The sequence below is a fragment of the Phaseolus vulgaris genome, chromosome 2 (assembly GCF_051622355.1).
Source record: "Phaseolus vulgaris cultivar YP4 chromosome 2, ASM5162235v1, whole genome shotgun sequence".
Taxonomy (NCBI): domain Eukaryota; kingdom Viridiplantae; phylum Streptophyta; class Magnoliopsida; order Fabales; family Fabaceae; genus Phaseolus; species Phaseolus vulgaris.
This window is the reverse complement of record NC_143499.1, coordinates 30,076,635-30,097,472: the sequence shown is the minus strand read 5'-3', so window position 1 is coordinate 30,097,472 and position 20,838 is coordinate 30,076,635. Positions and strand designations below refer to the sequence as shown.

The 20,838-nt window shown below is 32.5% G+C and overlaps 2 protein-coding genes across 2 annotated transcripts; both read left to right on the top strand.

The window, feature by feature from the left end:
* The first annotated feature begins 1,008 nt into the window (after positions 1-1,008).
* On the top strand, positions 1,009-1,748 carry LOC150029103 (uncharacterized). Its single transcript, XM_090297936.1, has 3 exons — positions 1,009-1,459; positions 1,557-1,647; positions 1,718-1,748. The coding sequence occupies exons 1-3, from the start codon at positions 1,009-1,011 to the stop codon at positions 1,746-1,748; spliced, it is 573 nt and encodes a 190-aa protein (XP_090154062.1).
* A 16,646-nt stretch (positions 1,749-18,394) lies between these two features.
* LOC150029102 (uncharacterized) lies at positions 18,395-19,378 on the top strand. The gene has a single exon (XM_090298537.1). The coding sequence runs from the start codon at positions 18,780-18,782 to the stop codon at positions 19,314-19,316; it is 537 nt and encodes a 178-aa protein (XP_090154663.1). The 5' UTR covers positions 18,395-18,779; the 3' UTR covers positions 19,317-19,378.
* Positions 19,379-20,838: the final 1,460 nt, after the last annotated feature.

Genomic DNA, 20,838 nt, shown 5'->3' with positions numbered 1-20,838 from the left:
AACAGTCTATACTTTGAAGGCCCAATCCAAGATTTGTATTATTGGCTGGTACTGAGCTTAGTTGGGCTCTATTATTACCACCTGATTTTTTCTATTTTACCTCATAATTTCCATTATTTTTTCCAAATTATTCTTGAGAGAATCATGTTTCTAAAATACATACACAAAACATTTTTTGTTGTCTTTTAAAAAAGGTGCCTTCCCCAAACTAGAAAAAAAAACATATTTTCATTATGTATGGAAATGTATTTACAAGACAATAGAAAGAAACAAGTGTATGTTATCAACCATACTTAACGATAAATATATTTATGTAACGCATTCGATAAAGAATATATATATATATATATATAAAGTTTAATTTTTTATATCAGTAAAAAATTGTTATAGTAAGTTCAATTTACTATTAGAAACTTTCGTACAATATTTAAAATCAGTATAAAAATATATTTTCGTACTCAACTTTTTTTATGATAATTACAGTATTTACTATTATAGAAAGCATAAGATAAGATAGGAGTAAGGGTGTTCATCAATTAAATCCAATTCAAATCCAAATATTTGGATCAAATTTATAATCTAAATTCATATTTTTTTTATGAAAATTCAAATCCAAATATTTAGATTGGATTTTAAATCAAAATTCATATTTTTATAAAAAAAATAATCCATGTTTTCTAAAAAATTAACATAATATTAATATAATAATATGTAAAAAAAGTTGAATATTATATAAATATTAAGAAAATATAATAAAATTATAATTTAATAATATAAAAAAATTAAAGATAACATAATATATAAATTTTTAACATTAAAATACACCTACCTATAATACTTTAATTAAACTTTGAAAATATTAGATCTATTTATTATGTAGTTTCTTTATTATATGCTTTGGAGGTTGGGCTTTTGTGACCTGTGGATTCGTTGGATTAAAGGTTGTTTAGAATCCGCGTCTGTTTCAGTCCTTGTGAATGGATGCCCAACTAAGGAGTTTTTTTTCCAATGAAGGGTCTCCATCAAGGTGATTCACTAACTCCGTTTTTCTTTCTTATTGTGGCAGAAGGGTTGGTTGGCGTATCAAGGATGGCTGAAGAAAAGAATTTGATTGACAGTTTGGAGGTTGGCAGGGATAGAATGAAGGTTAATATGTTACAGTACGCTGACGATACTTTGTTTTACTGTGAAGCTAACACCAAAAGCATTTTCAATATTAAGGCGATTTTGCAATGCTTTGAACTTACCTCTGGGCTTAGGGTTAATTTTGTGAAAAGTAGGATTGGCGGAACGGGGTTGAGTCATGGCTCGCTTCGAAGTTTTGCAGATATCCTTAAGTGTGATGTAATGGGTTCTCCTTTTGTTTACTTGGGTTTGCCTGTTGGTGGGAGTCATAAGCACGGTGACTTTTGGAATGGGGTGATTGAGAAGGTTAAGACTAGGCTTATCAGGTGGAAAGGTAAGTGCTTGTCGTTGGCAGGGAGAGTGTGTTTGATCAAGTCTGTTCTTTCTTCCATCCCGTTATTCTTTATGTCACTATTTAAATTGCCTTCTAGGGTGGCAGACAAGTTGGTCAGGATTCAAAGGGATTTTCTTTGGGGTTGGGGATCTGAAGGAAGGAAGATCGCTTGGGCCTCCTGGGAAAAGGTTTGTAAACCTCGCGAACTTGGGGGCTTTGGTATCATTGATCTAAAGACTTTTAATGTGGCTTTGTTAGGCAAGTGGATATGGAGGTTGGGTTCGAATAAGGATGGTCTTTAGAAGGAGATTCTTGTCTCCAAATATGGTGGTTGGAGAAGTTTGAGAGAGGAAGAGAAAAGTAGTAGGTGCTCTATTTGGTGGAAAGACTTAAAAAAGGTGTGGGTTTCGGAGGGGTGGGGTAGTAGTTTTGAAGACGAGATTAGTTGGAAAGTTGGTGATGGAAAGGATGTTCTTTTTTGGGAGGACTGATGGCTAGGTCAAAATGCGCTGAAGAGAGTATTTCCGAGTCTGTTCTCCCTGTGTTCGACCAAAGATGCAAAGGTGGCTGAGATTGGGTCTTGGTCTAATGGTGTGTGGGTTTGGCATTTAGCATGGCGTAAATCTTTGTTTGAATGGGAGAAACCTTTGGTGGATCAGTTATATCAGGCTTTACTTGAGGTTAGGTTGGTCCTAGGAGAAGCGGATAGGTGGGTTTGGAAGGCAGGGGGTCTTCAGACGTTTTCAGTTAGTTTTTCTTATTCTCTTCTTAGGAGGGATGGTAAGGTGGTTTTCTCTCCGACTTACAGTAAGTTATGGAGCTGTAAAGTCGTACCTTCTGCTTTAGTCACTGCCTGAAGGGTGTTGGAGAATAAGATCGCTATTAGGGCCAATTTGGAAAGGCGAGGTGTGTTGTTTGGTAGCCCTTTGTGTTGTTTGTTTGGGAAGGAGGAATAGTCTTATCGCCATTTGTTTTTCGATTGCAGATTTGCTTGGCGGGTTTGGTGCCTTTGCCTTGAGTGGTTGGGGGTGACGTTTGTGTCCCATGTTGATCTAGTGTTAAACTTTGCACAATTTAGGATGTGCCAGTCTTCAGAGTCGGTTAATGAAGTGTGGCGCACGATCTGGGTTGGGGTGGTGGGTGAAATTTGGATCCACAAGAATTTTATTATCTTCAACAGGGGAGTGACTGATGCGTCTGAAGTGTGTGCACGGGTGCAAGCAAAGGTTTGGTCTTGGATTAATGTTAGATCTCGATCCGCTTCGTTTCCCTTTTCTAGTTGGTGTATGGTACCTTTGGAATGTATGAGAATGGTTGCTTGATGTAGTTTAAGTCTATGTCCGGTTAGTGCTTGTGTTTGTTAGTTTGGAGATTTTAGCTAGTAATTGGTTTGGTATCTCTTGTTTCTTTTGTATAAGGGTTGAACCACCCCTGAAGTGGCTCGCATTTATTAATTTATTATTGCCGACCAAAAAAAATGTATAAGTTATTGGAGCAAATAAAATTCTCAAAAGTAAATAAGAGGTGTTGAAGAGAGGAGAAAAAGAGGAAACTGCAAATGAGAGAAAGTATAAAAAGATGGTTTTGGTAGAGGTACTCGAGATAGACTACTTCTAAATATTTGGAGTATCCATTTTTTAAAATCTGTATAAACAAAATATAAATTTGATATGAAAAATATAATAAAATGTGGATCATACTAAAAATTAGATTTAAATAAATGGATTTTTAATAGATTAGAGTATTGCAAAAGTGAAGCAGTTTTAGAAACTAGATATTTTGTCCACCCTAGATAGAAACATAACTCAATATGTTAACATATTTAGTTTTTCTGTTTTAAGTTATTGGACTTTGTTTGTTTGGCCCAACTTTGTTTTTCTGTTTCAGCTAGGTCTTAGTCTTTTTCTTATATATACACAATGTATTTTACTCTCTAATACACAAGTAAATAAGAATTTCTTTTGTATTTTCTTTTCTCTTCTTTTCTCTCTTTTATTCTTAAGTCATTGTCTCTTTTTCATTTGCAATTAGGATTCATCAGCACCTCCCTTTCTCTATTGCGATTTCGTGTGATTACGTGCGCTCCATTTGATGCACCACATCAGACAAGGAATATACATCTTCATTAACTGTAATATGGTATCAGAGCTCTTCGAATGAAGAGCTTTGCTGCGCTTCTCTCTGATCTTTATTTCCCCCTTTGTTGTTCTTGGTTATCTTTTATGTTCTCTTTCAAAATCTTGATTGGGTTTAAAAATCTCTTAGCCAATGTTTAATGAAAACCCTAGTCTTAATAGTAGTCAGACTATTACATGCAATTTCTGTGGTAAATATGGTCATACTGAGGTTGTTTGTTTTCGCAAAGTGGGTTTTCCTTCTAGTAATGTTAAAACCTCAAAATTTTCTTTTACTAGAAAAGTCTGCACTTTTTGTAATAGTCTTGGCCACACTGTCGACACCTGTTATAAAAAACACGGGTTCCCTCTTGGCTACAAATTCACCAATTGGACATCCCAAGCCAATAATATGATTACTACTGACACTTTTTCTGAGCTTTTTCCTAAAGAACAGGATGTAAAGGGGATTCAACTTACATCACAGCAGTGTCAATTCCTTACCAACATTTTGCGTCAGCAAAACCTTGAGGATCCTGCTCCTCACACTCAAATTAATCAAGTCGGCACCTTCTCTGCAGATGAAATCCCCAATACTGAGCATTCTTCAACAAGTAAGTTTCTCTCTTCACTATCTATCTTCTATAAAAGAATCTTGAATTATTGATTCTGGTGCCACAGATCATATTTGTCACTATTTGAACGGTTTTACTACTTATACTAAAATTAAACTTGTCTTAATTAGTCTTCCAAATGGCCAAACTGTTTATGCCACATATTATGGCTTAGTACGTTTTTTTGATAAGTTTTATTTGTCTGATGTGTTATATGTGCCTCATTTTCAATTAAACTTAATATTTGTTTCTAAACTCACACACCAACTTAAATGCACTTTAACTTTCACTTCAACCCACTACATTATACAGGACAATCTCACTCAAGAGAGGATTGGTATAGTTAAAGCCATCGCTGACTTGTACCTTGTCACTACCTTGCCTTCTTCTAGCCGTTCTAAATCGCATTGTTTTGCTCCTTTTATTAATTGTAATATCATAGACAAAACACTGTGGCATTATAGACTATGACACCCTTCACTTGAAAGATTACATGTCTTAAGCAAACAATACTCTTCTATTCCTGTTGATACCCATCATGTATGTGACACTTGTAGTCGTGCAAAACAGAGAAAGCTTCCTTTCAGTTTAAGTAATACTGTTACCTCTGCTATTTTTGATCTTGTACACTTTGATATTTGGGGACCATGTTCCATAATTTCTATGCAAGGTTTTCGTTATTTCTTGACTATTGTTGATGATTACTCGCGTTATACTTGGGTTATTCTGCTGCATAACAAATCTGAAGTGCGTCAGCACATCATTAACTTTACTGTTTTTGTTCAAAATCATTTCAAAACTAATATCAAAACAATTCGTACTGACAATGGTGTTGAGTTTGCTATGTCAAATTTTTATGTTTCAAAGAGAATTATACATAAAAAATCTTGTGTTGAAACACCACAACAAAATAGCATTGTAGAACGTAAACATCAACACATACTAAATGTAACCCGGGCTTTGCTTTTTCAAGCAAATCTTCCTCCTATTTTTGGGAATTTGTTGTAAATCATGTTGTTTTCTTAATAAATGTTATTCCTACTCCATTACTTAATAACATCACTCCTCATGAAAAGTTGTTTGGAAAACCATATAACATTTCCTTTCTAAAAGTGTTTGGTTGTCTCTGTTATGCTAGTACCATTACTGCACATAGGAAAAAATTAGATGATAGATCTATCAAAGGTATTTTTCTTGGCTTCCCGCAAAATAAAAAAGGTTATATTATCTTAAATTTAAAGTTTCATAGCATAAAGATATCAAGACATGTAATCTTTTATGAAAACCATTTTCCATATAAATTGGACAGTGGCTTGCCTAAGGACCCTAACACTTTATCTCTCCCTATTTCTAACGCATATAATTCTGTTTTTGATTTTTTTTCTGATATTGCACCTCCTGTCGAGCCATGTGCCTCTACTCCTGCACCCAATACTGTCCCTCCACCAACCTTATTATCCTCTGATCTTCCTATAAATAGTGCCTCTGCTCCTGCATCCAACATTGCACCTCAACCAGAATTATCACCACCTGCATCTCCAGGAAGCACCTCACCCCAATTTCCAAGAAGATAAGCTCGTCCTCACCGACAACCTCCCTATCTTGCGGATTTCCACACTGCAACCAACACTGTAAGTAGTAGATATCCTATTCATAATTACTTGTCTTACAATTCCTTATCTTCCAATTTTAGAAATGTTATTTCCTCTATCAATTCTCATCCTGAACCTCAGACATATAACGAAGCCTCTAAACATGCTTCTTGACAATCTGCCATGCAAGATGAGCTTCAAACTCTTGCTGCTAACAATACTTGGCAACTTACCTCTCTCCCTTCAGGAAAGAAAACTATTGGTTGTAAATGGGTATATAAAATCAAATACCATTATGATGGCACTGTTGAGCGCCACAAAGCTAGAGTTGTTGCCAAAGTGTTCACCCAACTTGAAGGACTTGATTTCTTAGACACTTTTGCACCTGTTGCTAAAATCACTACCCTCCGCCTTTTCCTTGTTAACCACTTCCAAAAATTGGATTTTAAAACAACTTGATGTCAATAATGCATTTCTTCATGGTGATCTCCATGAAGAGGTATACATGACCCCCCCCCCCCCTCCCCACCTGGCCTCCCGCAAAATAAAAAAGGTTATATTATCTTAAATTTAAAGTTTCATAGCATAAAGATATCAAGACATGTAATCTTTTATGAAAACCACTTTCCATATAAATTGGACAGTGGCTTGCCTAAGGACCCTAACACTTTATCTCTCCCTATTTCTAACGCATATAATTCTGTTTTTGATTTTTTTTCTGATATTGCACCTCCTGTCGAGCCATGTGCCTCTACTCCTGCACCCAATACTGTCCCTCCACCAACCTTATTATCCTCTGATCTTCCTATAAATAGTGCCTCTGCTCCTGCATCCAACATTGCACCTCCACCAGAATTATCACCACCTGCATCTCCAGGAAGCACCTCACCCCAATTTCCAAGAAGATAAGCTCGTCCTCACCGACAACCTCCCTATCTTGCGGATTTCCACACTGCAACCAACACTGTAAGTAGTAGATATCTTATTCATAATTACTTGTCTTACAATTCCTTATCTTCCAATTTTAGAAATGTTATTTCCTCTATCAATTCTCATCCTGAACCTCAGACATATAACGAAGCCTCTAAACATGCTTCTTGACAATCTGCCATGCAAGATGAGCTTCAAACTCTTGCTGCTAACAATACTTGGCAACTTACCTCTCTCCCTTCAGGAAAGAAAACTATTGGTTGTAAATGGGTATATAAAATCAAATACCATTATGATGGCAGTGTTGAGCGCCACAAAGCTAGAGTTGTTGCCAAAGTGTTCACCCAACTTGAAGGACTTGATTTCTTAGACACTTTTGCACCTGTTGCTAAAATCACTACCCTCCGCCTTTTCCTTGTTAACCACTTCCAAAAATTGGATTTTAAAACAACTTGATGTCAATAATGCATTTCTTCATGGTGATCTCCATGAAGAGGTATACATGACCCCCCCCCCCCCCCCCCTCCCCACCTGGCCTCCCTTCTCCCCAGCATGTTTGCAAGCTTCAACGGTCTTTGTATGGCCTTCGTCAAGCTGGTCGCCAGTGGTACGCCAAACTTTCTACTTTTCTTTTATCAAATAATTACTCTATTTATGTTGTTGATCACTCTCCTTTTCTTAAATATAATAACGATAAACTCACTGATATTCTTGTTTATGTTGATGATTTGGTCTTAACTGGCGATAACACGGAGGAAATCAATACAATTACTGCATCTCTTCACCATCACTTCAAGATAAAAAATTTAGGTAATCTCACTTACTTTTTGGGACTGGAAATTGCTTGCAACAGTTCCGGTCTTCATTTAAGTCAACGCAAGTATACTCTTGATCTTCTTCACGAAACTGGCATGCTTGACTCTGCACCTGTGGCCACTCCTATGACTCATACCTCCTGTCTCTCTCTCGATCAAGGCTCTCCTCTTGATGCTGATGCAACTTCTCAATACAGAAGACTCCTTGGACGTCTAATCTACTTAACCAACACGCGACCTGACATCGCCTTTGCTGTCCACAATTTAAGCCAATTCATATCTGCACCCACAACTCATCATCAACAAGTTGTCTCATGTCTTTTGCGTTACCTTAAGGGCACCCTTGGTGAAGGACTATATTTTTCTCATACTAGCTCACTTCACCTGGCAACATGTCCTACCACACGCAAATCTGTCACTTGATATTCCATCTTTTTAGGAGACTCCCTAATATCATGGAAATCAAAGAAGCAGCCAACTATCTCCCCCAACTCCTCTGAAGCCGAGTATAGAGCCCTTGTCACCATCACATGTGAGCTACAATGGTTGTCTTACCTCCTTCAGGATTTACATCTTCCTCTCTCCCAGTCTGCAACCCTGTACTATGACAACAAATCTGCCCTTCAAATAGTGTCCAATCAAGTCTTTCATGAACGCACCAAGCACATCGAAATTGATTGTCACCTAGTTCGTGAAAAACGTAACTTTGGTCTCCTCAAACTGTTGTCCATTACTTTTGCCATGCAAGTTGCTGACATATTCACCAAGCCTCTTGCTTCCGCACAGTTCTCTACTCTCAAATCCAAGCTAGGCCTGACAAATATCTACTCCCCAGCTTGAGGGGGATGTTAACATATTTAGTTTTTCTGTTTTAAGTTATTGGGCTTTGTTTGTTTGGCCCAACTTTCTTTTTGTTTCAGCTAGGTCTTAGTCTTTTTCTTATATATACACAATGTATTTTACTCTCTAATACACAAGTAAATAAGAATTTCTTTTGTATTTTCTTTTCTCTTCTTTTCTCTCTTTCATGCTTAAGTCATTGTCTCTTTTTCATTTGCAATTAGGGTTCATCAGCACCTCCCTTTCTCTATTGCGATTTCGTGTGATTACGTGCACTCCATTTGATGCACCACATCAGACAAGGAATATTCATCTTCATTAACTGTAATACAATAAAAAAAATGCATCTAATACATATCTATAGTAAAAAATGTTAGTTTTCTTGTTCAATTAATACAAGAAAACCATGAGGAAATAGTTAGGAATAACTAATAACAATTGTTAATTATCTTTACAAATAAAAATAGTAATAATAATAGTAATTAAATTTTAAATTAATTTTCAATAAATATTCAAAGACAATTTCTTTGATAGGCATTCAAATTCAAAATATCAAATGATTAAAATAAACTGTTACAAAAAATTAAAAAACAAAATTTCATTTAACAAAACCTTTAAATTCAATGAAAAATCACAATAGAATCAACCCATAATGTTTAGTCTTCCATAAGAAAAACGAAAGAAAAAGAAATCTAGATCTAAGAATATTATTCGATTATGTAACTTGATGCTCTTGTTTTTCCTTTGAAATATCGTTTATAACATTATTTTTTTCACACAACAAATTTAGAATTTGTCTCATAAATAAAATTTTAAAATTGTGATTTATTGGAAATTAACTCATTTTATCTCTTAAAATTATGTCTTCAATTTCAACCTTTTTTAATTCCATTATTTTTCCTAAATTTGAAAGTGATATTTTCATATGTGTTGCTCTTGTGAAAGTACTACATAATGACTATATTAGGATATGAGATTTAGTTTTTTTTTTTGTTTTGTAATTAACTTCTATATTATGTAAGTTGTCATATCTGAACTCTATTGGATTTTATTTAAATTTCTTCTACAAAGTTTTTGAACGAAAATCTTTTGACTCTATTCACTAAACAAGTATCAACCTTTAAAAAAAAAACCACATTAATGTGAGAAGAATAATTCAAAGTCTTTTAGATATTGTAGGAGATCAAATTGTTCTGCAAGATGAAATGAAAACCCTACAAAAGTTTACAGAAGTATAAAGAGAAACTAGATGCAAATCATCATTAAAAAAACTTTGTTCAATCTTAATTACATATTAACTTACTATTTATTTACAAAACTCAGATAATCATGATTAACTGAGTTTCGTAACAGCGTAAAAATAAAAGAAGATAAAGAAGCAAAAGCCAAACCCCATGCCCCCCTCACACACGAAACTTCTTTTTCTTTCTCTCTCTCTTTCCATATTCTCTTCTCTTCATTCTCTCTTAATTTTCTCTCCTAATCTTCATCTATTTTTCAATTTGATCGGACCACGTTGTAGCTGGCGAGTTAAGGAACATTTCTACCCGATCAGATTTTTAAACAGAGTAAGTTCATTTTTACTCTAAATATCCTTTGTTCTCAGTTTTTCCTTAAGATTTAGTCATCAATCTTGGTGGGGTCAGTTGAGAAGTTTAATCCTCTCAACTTATTCTACTATATACTGAATTTTTATTTTGTTTGGATAACTTGCTTTAGGCCCGTAAATCTTGAAGCTTATCTAGACTGTGGGGAATAAAATTCTAGAAGTTGCTAGGAAAGCAAGCAATTGAGGTAAGGGAAGCTAAATTTAATTTGTAATAGCACCCTAGGATAGAAGATCTTAATGCAGAAGGGACGTGGTCCCAATATTCAATTTTTCTTGCAAGGATGTTGTGTTTTTATATATTGTGTTGTTTGTTTATATATTATTTAAACTAGTAAAAATATTAAATTTTGATGGTTTAGTATTTAAGTGTTGTTTTTCTGTTAAATAAGATTTTGAATATTGTGGATTGCGTTTTGAATGATATTGTATGATGAAAATTGTATGAAATTGATGTCATACATTTGGGATAATGTATGAGTTGTTATTTGATGGTACATTAAGTATGAAAAGCCTATGTTTAACGGAGATCCTCTGGCTTCACTGGTGATCTAAGTCATGTAGACTAAGATATCAGGTGGTGAGAAGCCGAGAGGGAGTTCATACACATTGAGTCCCACTGTAGACACTCGGTATTGGATGTTTGAACTTACCCTAATCCTTTCTATTGGATTCGCTGGTAATCTTTGGGTCAGGTGTTAGTCTCTGGTAGGGGCATACTTAATGAGTCTTTCGGAAGATGAAGTGGGATTGAAATGAAATCCAATGATTGTGATTGAAGATAGATTCATGTGTGGTCTATATGAATGATGAAATTGATATTGAAATTTTATATGACAACATTTAAAGAAATATTTATAAATGATTTGTTTGATTGGTTCTTTTTGCAAAAAATAGATAAGATATGAAATTTCTTTTCATTAGCTTACCCTTGCTTTTCTTGATGTGTTTGAACTGCGATGATTGTACTATGTACACGAGTAAATGACCATATAGGTGCAGGAGAGCCTTAAAGGTTTCAGAGTTTTTATTTTGAGTTATGGATATGTAAATATTTGTATTTCTATAAATTCTAATCATGTATTAGGAATGTTTTGAAAAACTCCAAGTTTGTATAGAAACGGGTAAAACTTTTATTGTAATAGTTATATGTAAATTATGGGGTGTTACATGTTCAAATGAGATTTTTTCTACGGATATGAATTCGTAAGTAAATTCAGCATTATCTACGGACCTGAATTTATTAGTAAATTTAACATCGATATCTACGGATATTCCCATAATAATAATTATATATATAATATTAAAAATATTATTTAAATATATGAATAATTATAAAAGCATAACTAATATTAATAATATGAATAAAATTAATATTAGTAATATTAATATAAATAATATTACTCATATTATTTATAACATTAATAATATTAATAATTTATAATATTAATAACATGAATAATATTATTAATAATAATATTCTTACGAACTGAAGTTGATGGATAATTCTTGTTTCTGTTATCCACCAACTTTAGTCCGTAGGTAATTTACCTACGAACAGTGTGTATGTGGGTAGCAGAAATAGAAATTATCCATCAACTTCAGTTTGTAGGTAATTTACCTATGAACAGTATGTTTGTGGGTAACAAAAACAAGAATTAGCCACCCACTTCAATTTGTAGGTAACTTACCTACGAACCGTGTGTCCGTGAATAACAAAAACAGGAATTATTTATATATATGAATAATTATAAAATCACAACTAATATTCACAAATAGTAATAATAAAATTATAATAATAATTAATAATGTTATTAATTTGAATAATAATATAAATGATATTAAATATATGAATAATATTTATATTAATAATTATATTAATAGTGATAATCATACTAATAAATATAATAATAACCATAACATGATAACAAAATTTATTTGGTGTAATGGTTAAAGTTTCTCTGGTCATCCAATTATCAATTATTATTTATGATATTAAATATATGAATAATATTAATAATATTTATATTAATAATTATATTAATATTGATAATCATACTAATAAATATAATAATAACCATAACATGATAACAAAATTTATTTAGTGTAATGATTAAAGTTTCTTTGGTCATCCAATGGACTTTGGTTCGAGTCCCACCCACTAATAACATATATAATAATTGTCAATGTCAATAATAATCCTAAAGATGAGCATAAATAATAATTGAAAAAAAAAATAGATTCAAATAATAATTGAAAATTTAAAAGTAAAATATGTTAAATTATCTATGGATTTATCTACGAATTTTGACTGTTACCTACGGAATAGAAAATAATAAAAAAATATTTTGTAATTGAAAAGAAGAAATAGAAAAAAAAAACTAAGATAAATAATTTATTCAATCTAAAAATTATTAACATATTTTATTTTTATTATAATAAGAAAAAAAAACTATGTTTTAAGTACAACAACTTTAAGTCTCTTAGTTTTATTTTGTTTGAAATTTATAAAACAAAAGAAAAAACCTAATTGCCTATTAACATTAATTTTTCTTTTAACAAACATAGGTTGAGAATTACTAAAGACCAAACTTACTTAATTATATTATTAATTATTATCGAATTTTAAATAAATCTAAGAGAATTAAAGTTGTTATAATAAAATTATAATTTTTCTTTTGCTGTACTAAAAATAAAACATGTAAATACTTATTATATTAAACCAACTATTTATGCAAAAAATTACATAATTATTTTACAATAAAATTAAATATATTTGGTTCACACATATATAGTTTTGGGATTCTTTCCTCCCAAAATAAACCCATTTTGAAAAGTTACCCAAATAAACATATTTCAACTTTAATTTTCAAATTGGACTTATTTTATTTACTATTCACATTTAGAATTCGACTTCCCAATAACCGGAATTTCAATGTGAAATACTTTCACTCCTTGTTTCTCAATTTTCAAAAATAAATTAAAAATAGGACACAATTCAAATCCCCGAAATAAAATTTGAGCCAATTTTCTAGTGCAACCAAATTTTCAATGTATCCACTCCCGTGCTGCTGAAAACCGATTCTCAATAAGCCAAATTCTAAACCGGTTTTTTCAAACAAAAAAAAATGAAAATTGAGAAAAAATAGGAAAAGAAAAAGTGGTGTACTATTCACTCTTCAAAATTTGACTCATGTCAAGAATACATGAGTCTAGTTTGGAAATTAAAGTAAAATAGATTTGTTTGGGTCATTTTTTCTAAATAAGTATATTTTTGGAAAAAAAAAAGTTTTGTAAGATGAAATTAAGAACTAATCTTCTTATCACTTCTCTTTATTTGTGGGCATTTCTTCAATATCAAACAACACACAAATGCTAAGTTCCTACACTTGTGTGTGCCCATACACACACTTTAAATAAGTAAATTGATTTTTTAAAGAATAAAATGACAAAGTTGGATAAAAGAGAAGAATCAAGAGAATAATTTTGTTTTTGTTCCGATTACGGGACTGCATGCTTTTTGAATATTTTTATTTATTAAAAGACATATTTTTATTTTTTAAAAGACATTTTTATTTTATGTGACCAATCCCTATGAAAGATGGAGGAACCATCAGCTTTTGGAAAAGAAAATAAAGGAAAAGTAAAGTTAACTTTTAGGGAAAATTCTTATCTTTATACAGAATAATGTAATCCTGGATGCATGCAAAAAATTTATTTCTAGTTGCTCCTTTTTAAAAGATTATAAAAGCGACTTTTAATATTATTATTTCCAATCCCATTCGCTAAAAAAACAAGAAAAATTCTGAGTTGTTTGAATTTGTTCATCATTAGTTATTTTTTTATATTAGAAACGTACTCAAAGTAAGAACAAATACAATAAAAAATAAAATATAATAATGATAATAATAATATACTACTGCACCTCTAATACAAATCATCCTTTCCGTGGAAAAGCATAATCACGAGCATTAAATTAGATATTAAATATTTATCCTTTTTATTTTTAAATTAATAAATTTTAAGTTTAACTCAATCTTATATAAGGTGAGGTTTGCACTTACTTATATACTATCAAATGATCTATTCTCTCATGTGGGATTTTCAACACACTCTCTTATACTGAGAGTGGCAATATATTTATGAGTAGTCCGATAACGGGTAACCTGATAAGTCCACCAAACACTCGTTATGATAGACTTTAAACAACTTAATATCATATTATAAAATAGAACAGAGATGAACAAAAGATAAAAATTTTGAGAATGAATATCCCTTCTATTGAAATCAAAACAAATAATCTGCATATATACAAGAAGTACACTCATTCTAGGTCTAACTAAAGAGATAATGAAAAACAAATAGTAAACAATAAATACTAGAATCAGAATAGACAAAAACAAAATAAAAATTATACACCTCTATAAAAAATTAATAATTATAAATAATATAAATAATATTAGCATTTTTCTATAAATTGATATTTATACTTTCAATATAAATTTAATATAATTTTAAAATTGTTACTACAGTACACAAGGGTCATTCTCCCTCACACCGTGGATAGGTGGTCCTGGAGCTTGTTCCTTTTACATCACATCTCCTGTATTTTTTTAGCAATTTAAATTTTTCAATATTTTTTAGTTAGATAGCCCCATTTAATTGACCAACATTTAGTGTATTTGGGTTAGAAACTTTCAAACTTGTCACGGTGTGAATTAGGGTGAGATTATCCAATTTTAAATCAACTTATAGTTTGTTTCACTTTCACATCCCTACTCGCTAATAATATAACATTTTATTACATTCCTGATGAATTTTATGTACTATGTAAGTTGATTACCCATCAATAATTTTTAAACCAAGAAAGTGATGATGAGTGAACTTTGTTAACTAATTTAAATTTGTGATGAAATGGAGAGGATTGTCACGGATTGAATGATAAATATATGAAGAAAATAGACAAAAAAAAATTATAATAATAATAATAATTAATAATTAAAGTATAAAAATAATATTAATAAATAAATAATTTTTTTTGACTAATTTGTCTTCAATCAAATAATATTTTTTCACTCATTATTTACATGTTTCTCTCACTTTTTTTTTTCTTTTATATTTCATTTTGTTCGACCAAAAGAAGCATAAAGGAGAACCGAGCACATACACGATGATAATGGAAGACTGAAATGTTAAAAGTAAACTTGAAGAATTGAAATGTAAAATAATCATTAAAAGCTTATACTTTTGTTTTATAAAATTACGTTAAAAAAATTCGGTCTCTCCGATTTAAATATATTTTAGTTTCTTAATTTAAAAAATAATTTACTTTTAACTTTTATCATAAACTAAAATTGTACCTATGTGGGGGAAAATGGACCCAGGTAACACAATTTGGTGACATGTTGGTGCCTCTTGACGATCCTCTGTGTAACTTTGAGCTTCCTTCCTTTGTTGTTGGACTCAGACGGTCGGAGGGGTATATGCGATTACACTCTGACGCTCAAGTCAATGCTAAGATTTTAGGTGTATACTAGCAGAATGTAAAACATACCTTACACCTCAACAAAGGGTTCAATTTATAGTGCTAGTTATGGACTTTCTTGCATGAGGGATAAATATCAGTTATCAATTGACACATCGTGATCTCTGATTAATAGGGAGGTATGTTGTTTAAGGAATGTTTATAACCTCCTTCAGTTAATTAGTATTTGATTGATTTCGCAAAGATGTTCCCGCATATTCCGAATATGGTTACAGCGCACTAAATGCTCTTGTAATTGGTGATTCTTATTCAATGCGCGATTTTGGAGTGTTCTGTGACTTAGTGGGCCGGTTGTTGTGTCCAAGACAGACTCGTCTGATGCCGACCGGTACCAAAATAATCATAAAATGATAATTAATGGCGGATTATTTAAAAAAAGTCCCTTTTTTATTTTTTATTTCAAAGATAAAAGAATTATGTAAAATTACAAAAATATAAATATACTTAAGTACAAGTAAAGTTTAAAAAAGTCAAATTTTCCCTTTATCTCCCAATCTTCTAACTACATCTCCATATTAACTGTAAAAAGAGTCAATTTAAATATTTTTTAAAATTTTAAATAATTCTAAATGAAATATAATCCCACATTTTTAAAAACCTCATATCTCTCTCTTCCACCAGCAAAATTTCCATTCTTATTCCATCGCAACGTTTGAGGGAAGAGTCCATCATTTGACATATTTTAATTACTTCATAAAATAAATCAACACTTACTTGAGGGTTTGGGTCTTTTGTAGTTAAAGTTTTTCCTCAAGCAACATCGCATAAGTTCTATCAAGAAAAATAATTATTGTTGCACTTGCAATGGTTCTATGGAGTGAACTCTTATTGCAACTTGAAGTAAATTGTGAATCCTCATAACCTTAATCAGAAAAATATTGTAGGAATTAAAAAAAATATGGAGGTGCAAGAGGAAGGTATGGAGGTTTAGAGTTTAGGGTTTAAGATTTATATATCCAAGATGAACATGATATGTTTTAACGAGATCACAATGCAAGTTGGTCCACTAGCCCACAAGAAAAATGTGAAGAGAATTGAGTATTATTTTGTCATTTACTTAGATCGTTTGTCCTACAAAATTTGTAGTCCACACCTGTCAATAATAGGACAAGGTGGATTGAGAACAACAATAATGTTTTTGAAGTCAAGACACAATGATAATTAAATACTATAGTTTTTCAGCTTAGAAAATAATATTTACTTTTATGTTATATTGTTCATGAAATATTAAACATTGACATATTTATTTGAATTAGATGTTAATTTTATGTTTATTTAGCTTAATTAAATTTTATTGTCAATGATAGATTCATAGAATAGAATGCAAGAAAAATATGAAACATTAAAATAAAATTATTCTCGAGACATTCACATATAGGTATTTTGTGAAGATTTTGTTTATGTAGATTGGATCGCGAATGACCTACCAAAACTAATCTACAATTTTTATGTAAGACGGACTAATTCAACCTACTTTTTACTAACTAAGTTTGAAATGAGTCAAAATAGAGCGGACAAACCATCATTAATTTTCAAATATTTTAATTAAACTAAATTATAATAAATTTAAGTGTAAGTAAACTTTAGAATTAAATATAATCAAAATAATAATAACAAGTAAAAAATAAATAAAGATCATGCATATTTACTAACACAAACCAATAATATATATTAAGATCCTATAAAATTCTTTTTTTACAAACTTTTTCTAGGATTTTTTTTCTCTTAACTCAAATAACCTAACTTTTCTTAAACTTTGTTATCCATTGTTTTCAAAAGTATTCCTTTTATTTTAAATTTTTCCTTGTTTTCTAAGTACAGTGGGAAGTGTTTGTTTTATTAGCCTTTTTTAAAAGTTGTATTTTCATTATTTTAGTAAAATAGTTAAAAATAGAAAAAGAAAACAGAGAACATGAAAACATCTTACTTTTTTTAATAATATTTTCCAAAATAATTTTTAATTTAAAAAAAAGGTTCTCCTTGATATTTACCTGTGACAAAGACGTGGATCTAATCCTGTAATGAAGTGAGTGAGGGGTTAGCAGTTTAACCAATTGCTAACCAGATCCACCTTGCTTGCAATAATACAAATTCTTGTTGGAGGCATCTATCTCCTACTACGTGCTTCTCACTTTCACATAATAAATATAATAATATTATTATATTTAGGAACTTTCACATAAAAAAATATTATACTACTATTATATTTAGGAAAAAGGTCGCATAACATGTCAATTTCCTGCGGAATTGACAGGGCATTAAACAAATCTCCACAACACTGAAAGGAAAAGACGAGGAAACCCACGTTCTTTACAAAACAACCTAGAACCTTCTTTCATCATCAACACGCTCACATGGAAAAGATGACGCCATTCTAATTTTAAGGAAAAAAAAAGCTTTTTTTAACATAAAAGTAGGTAAAGGTTTTATGATTTATCGCAGCATCTCATAAAATGTCGAATTAGCAAAAGTGGAATGATTTCCATAAAAAAAGTTAATTCCCTGTGAAGAATATAAGCAAATCTTGTTTTTCCAAAAGATTATTTGTTAATATTTAAACGCTTGAATCTAAAATATTTTTCTTGAATCGATAATGTAAAATGGTAAATGTAGATTGCATTAGTGAGATTTGAGTGTGAAACTTCATTAAGAAATAAGAGTGTAATAATAATAATAATAATAATAATATCAAGTTATGGAGTAATGACATAATGCAAAGGAATAAAAAATTGTAAATGAGAGGACAAAATTTGGTTGGTCTTGGATGTGTGGTCTGAATGAAAAGCAGAAAAAGATGCTTTGAATTTAAAAGACGTGGCAGTATATCTATGGTCGAATTAAAGCAGTAATTTGAAAAAGGAGGAAAGTGGAGTATAATGTGTAGAAGTCGGAATAATTATGCATATATTCCAGAATGAGAAGAAGTTAGAGGTGGTGGCTCTGAAAAACGAGGGTTTTGCACATTAACAAGGAACAAGATTGTAAGTAAAAAGAATGACAAACTGTTTTATTCTTTCAATTATTAGATGTACAATGAAATCATCAAGGTCATCTACGTACACGTGTGAACACCAGAACAATGAATCACAAAATAATCATCATAATCATGAATACCATCACCATCATCATCATCATCATCAACACCCAACCCTCCCAGATATCGAATCAACAAACACATCAACCACGAACGAACAAAACTAACACATAAAACCCCAAAGAGAGAAAAAGAAAACCGCTACTCAACAAGACCAGAGGATAAAATAAATGAAACAGATCCCGTCCGTCCGTCCGTCGCTGAAAAACAAGATCAAGGGCCCAAGAGCCTCCACGTGGACGAATCCCAACCGTCAGGTCTGTCTTCAAGCCAAGACCATGGCTACGAAGGTTCCCGCGAGCGCAGACCCGGCAACGAAGGCCTTGCCAACGGAGAATGCGGAGGAGGGTGAGGGTGGTGGTTCGCTGACTGAGGGTGAAGGTGCAGATGAGGGGGCCGGTGGTGCTGGGGGAGATGTAGGAGAGCCTGGTGACTCAGCTGAGGGAGATGCAGCAGATGAAGGAGAAGAAGCTGGAGCAGGAGTGGGAGCAGTTGGTGTGGGTGCGGGTGTGGGTGCAGGTGGTGGTGAAGATGGTGGTGGAGTTGCGGGTGCGGTGGGTGCAGGTACTGGTGCTGCTGCGGGCGGTGGTGGTGGGGTGGTTGTGGGAGGCTGCGTGGGTGCGCCACCTGGGGCTTGTGCTATGCAAGAAGTAGCCAGAAGCCCCAAGATGAGAAACAATTGTACTGCAGAAGAACCCATGTTCTGAGTAGAGAGAAGAGAAACAGAAAAACTGAAGCTTGTGTTAGAGAGAGAGAGAGAGAGAGAGAGTTGAGCAGTGGAAGATGATAAGGGAACAGAATATATAAAAAGAGGTAAGATATGAACCGTTGAAGGAGTGGCGATTAATGCATCAATAATGCTCAAAGATTCCTCCAACTCCAATGTCCTAATTTAATTTCCTTCTATATGCTCACACACAATTTTTTTTATCTCATTATTTTCCCAACCTTACTATATATATTAATATTTTTATATGTTGTGATGTGCATCTACTCCTTCTATGCTGCCTGTCCCCATTCCTCATCTTCCCTAATACCCTGGACTAGGTCAGGCCGGTGTGATGTGAGTAATAATAATGGGTCAACACTTAACTCTCCATTCCCACTTTTTTATTCTTTATTCTTTTTTTTTTATTTTATCTTCATTTCAACTTTCTTCCGCCTCTACTACAATTTTTCCTCTCTTTCTGTAAATGTGCAAAATATTAGCTGGCATATGTGGATCTTCTGCCCAATTGATTTTTGTTAATGTGTGTTCCTTCTTTGCCTTTTTCTCCATTATGCTTGCTCAATATTACCTCCACACCCTTTTGCGTCAGGACACGTGTCAGTTATGTGGGTCAGTGAGCAGTCGCTGTCATCCGCCACCCCTCTGTACGGCGTTTTTTCCACCCATCTTCCTATTCTCATATGCTTCCCACTCTCTCTCCTCTCCCCGTTAAATTTATTTTCACTCTAGCCCTCTGTTTGTTCTAACAACAAAAAATAATACAATTTAAAATTCCATTAATGAAAACAAAATGTGTACTATGAAAATAATGAAAAAAAATCCATTTTTATTATTATTTTTTACTTTTTCTTTCCTCGGAAAGACCATAACTTTTCAACAACTCATAAAGTCGTTTAACGATATTACTAGAGTGCCCTTGTGTTTTGACCGTTGATCTAGAACTCACACGTGTGTCCTTTATAGCCCGTTGATGGGTTCCGTCTGGTAGTAAAACGCGGGGTGCTTTACCCGCGTTGATGCCACTCGTGTCTCGTCCTTTGTCCGCCAGTTGAAAAGGTGCACTTTTTATTTTTGGTTTGACCCTTTCTCCATTCGTAATGGTAACATCATTAAATTCGGTAATTTTGCATTAATGATTGAGAAAGCAGATACATGACCCTTTCTTTCATTATCGCTAATGTTTTATATGCAATACGTAGTTGATAATGGGGTAGATGGAAACAGAGAATAATATTAGGTAACCGTTGCAAATGGAGAACAACTACTCAACTCAAACGGAAATAAAATATCAAAAAGTATACGTATAATATTTGAAAAGAAAAAATACGGTATGCATGTTTATTGTGGCTGTAGTGGTAGAAGATGATGATGATGATGGAGGAAGAGAGTGAGGTTTGCGCAGCTGGAACCAGAGGGACCTTGCTACATTACAATACACGTGGCAGAAAATGAAAAAGACGAGCATGTGAGAAAGTGTGGAAATCCAGTGTATCCCGTTG

Coding starts and splice junctions, on each gene's coding strand:
- LOC150029103 (XM_090297936.1), top strand. CDS start 1,009: ATGAAGGGTCTCCATCAAGGTGATTCACTAACTCCGTTTTTCTTTCTT. Junction 1,460..1,556: donor TAGGCTTATCAGGTGGAAAG/GTAAGTGCTTGT, acceptor ATTGCCTTCTAG/GGTGGCAGACAAGTTGGTCA. Junction 1,648..1,717: donor CTTGGGCCTCCTGGGAAAAG/GTTTGTAAACCT, acceptor TGGCTTTGTTAG/GCAAGTGGATATGGAGGTTG.
- LOC150029102 (XM_090298537.1), top strand. CDS start 18,780: ATGAAACAGATCCCGTCCGTCCGTCCGTCGCTGAAAAACAAGATCAAG.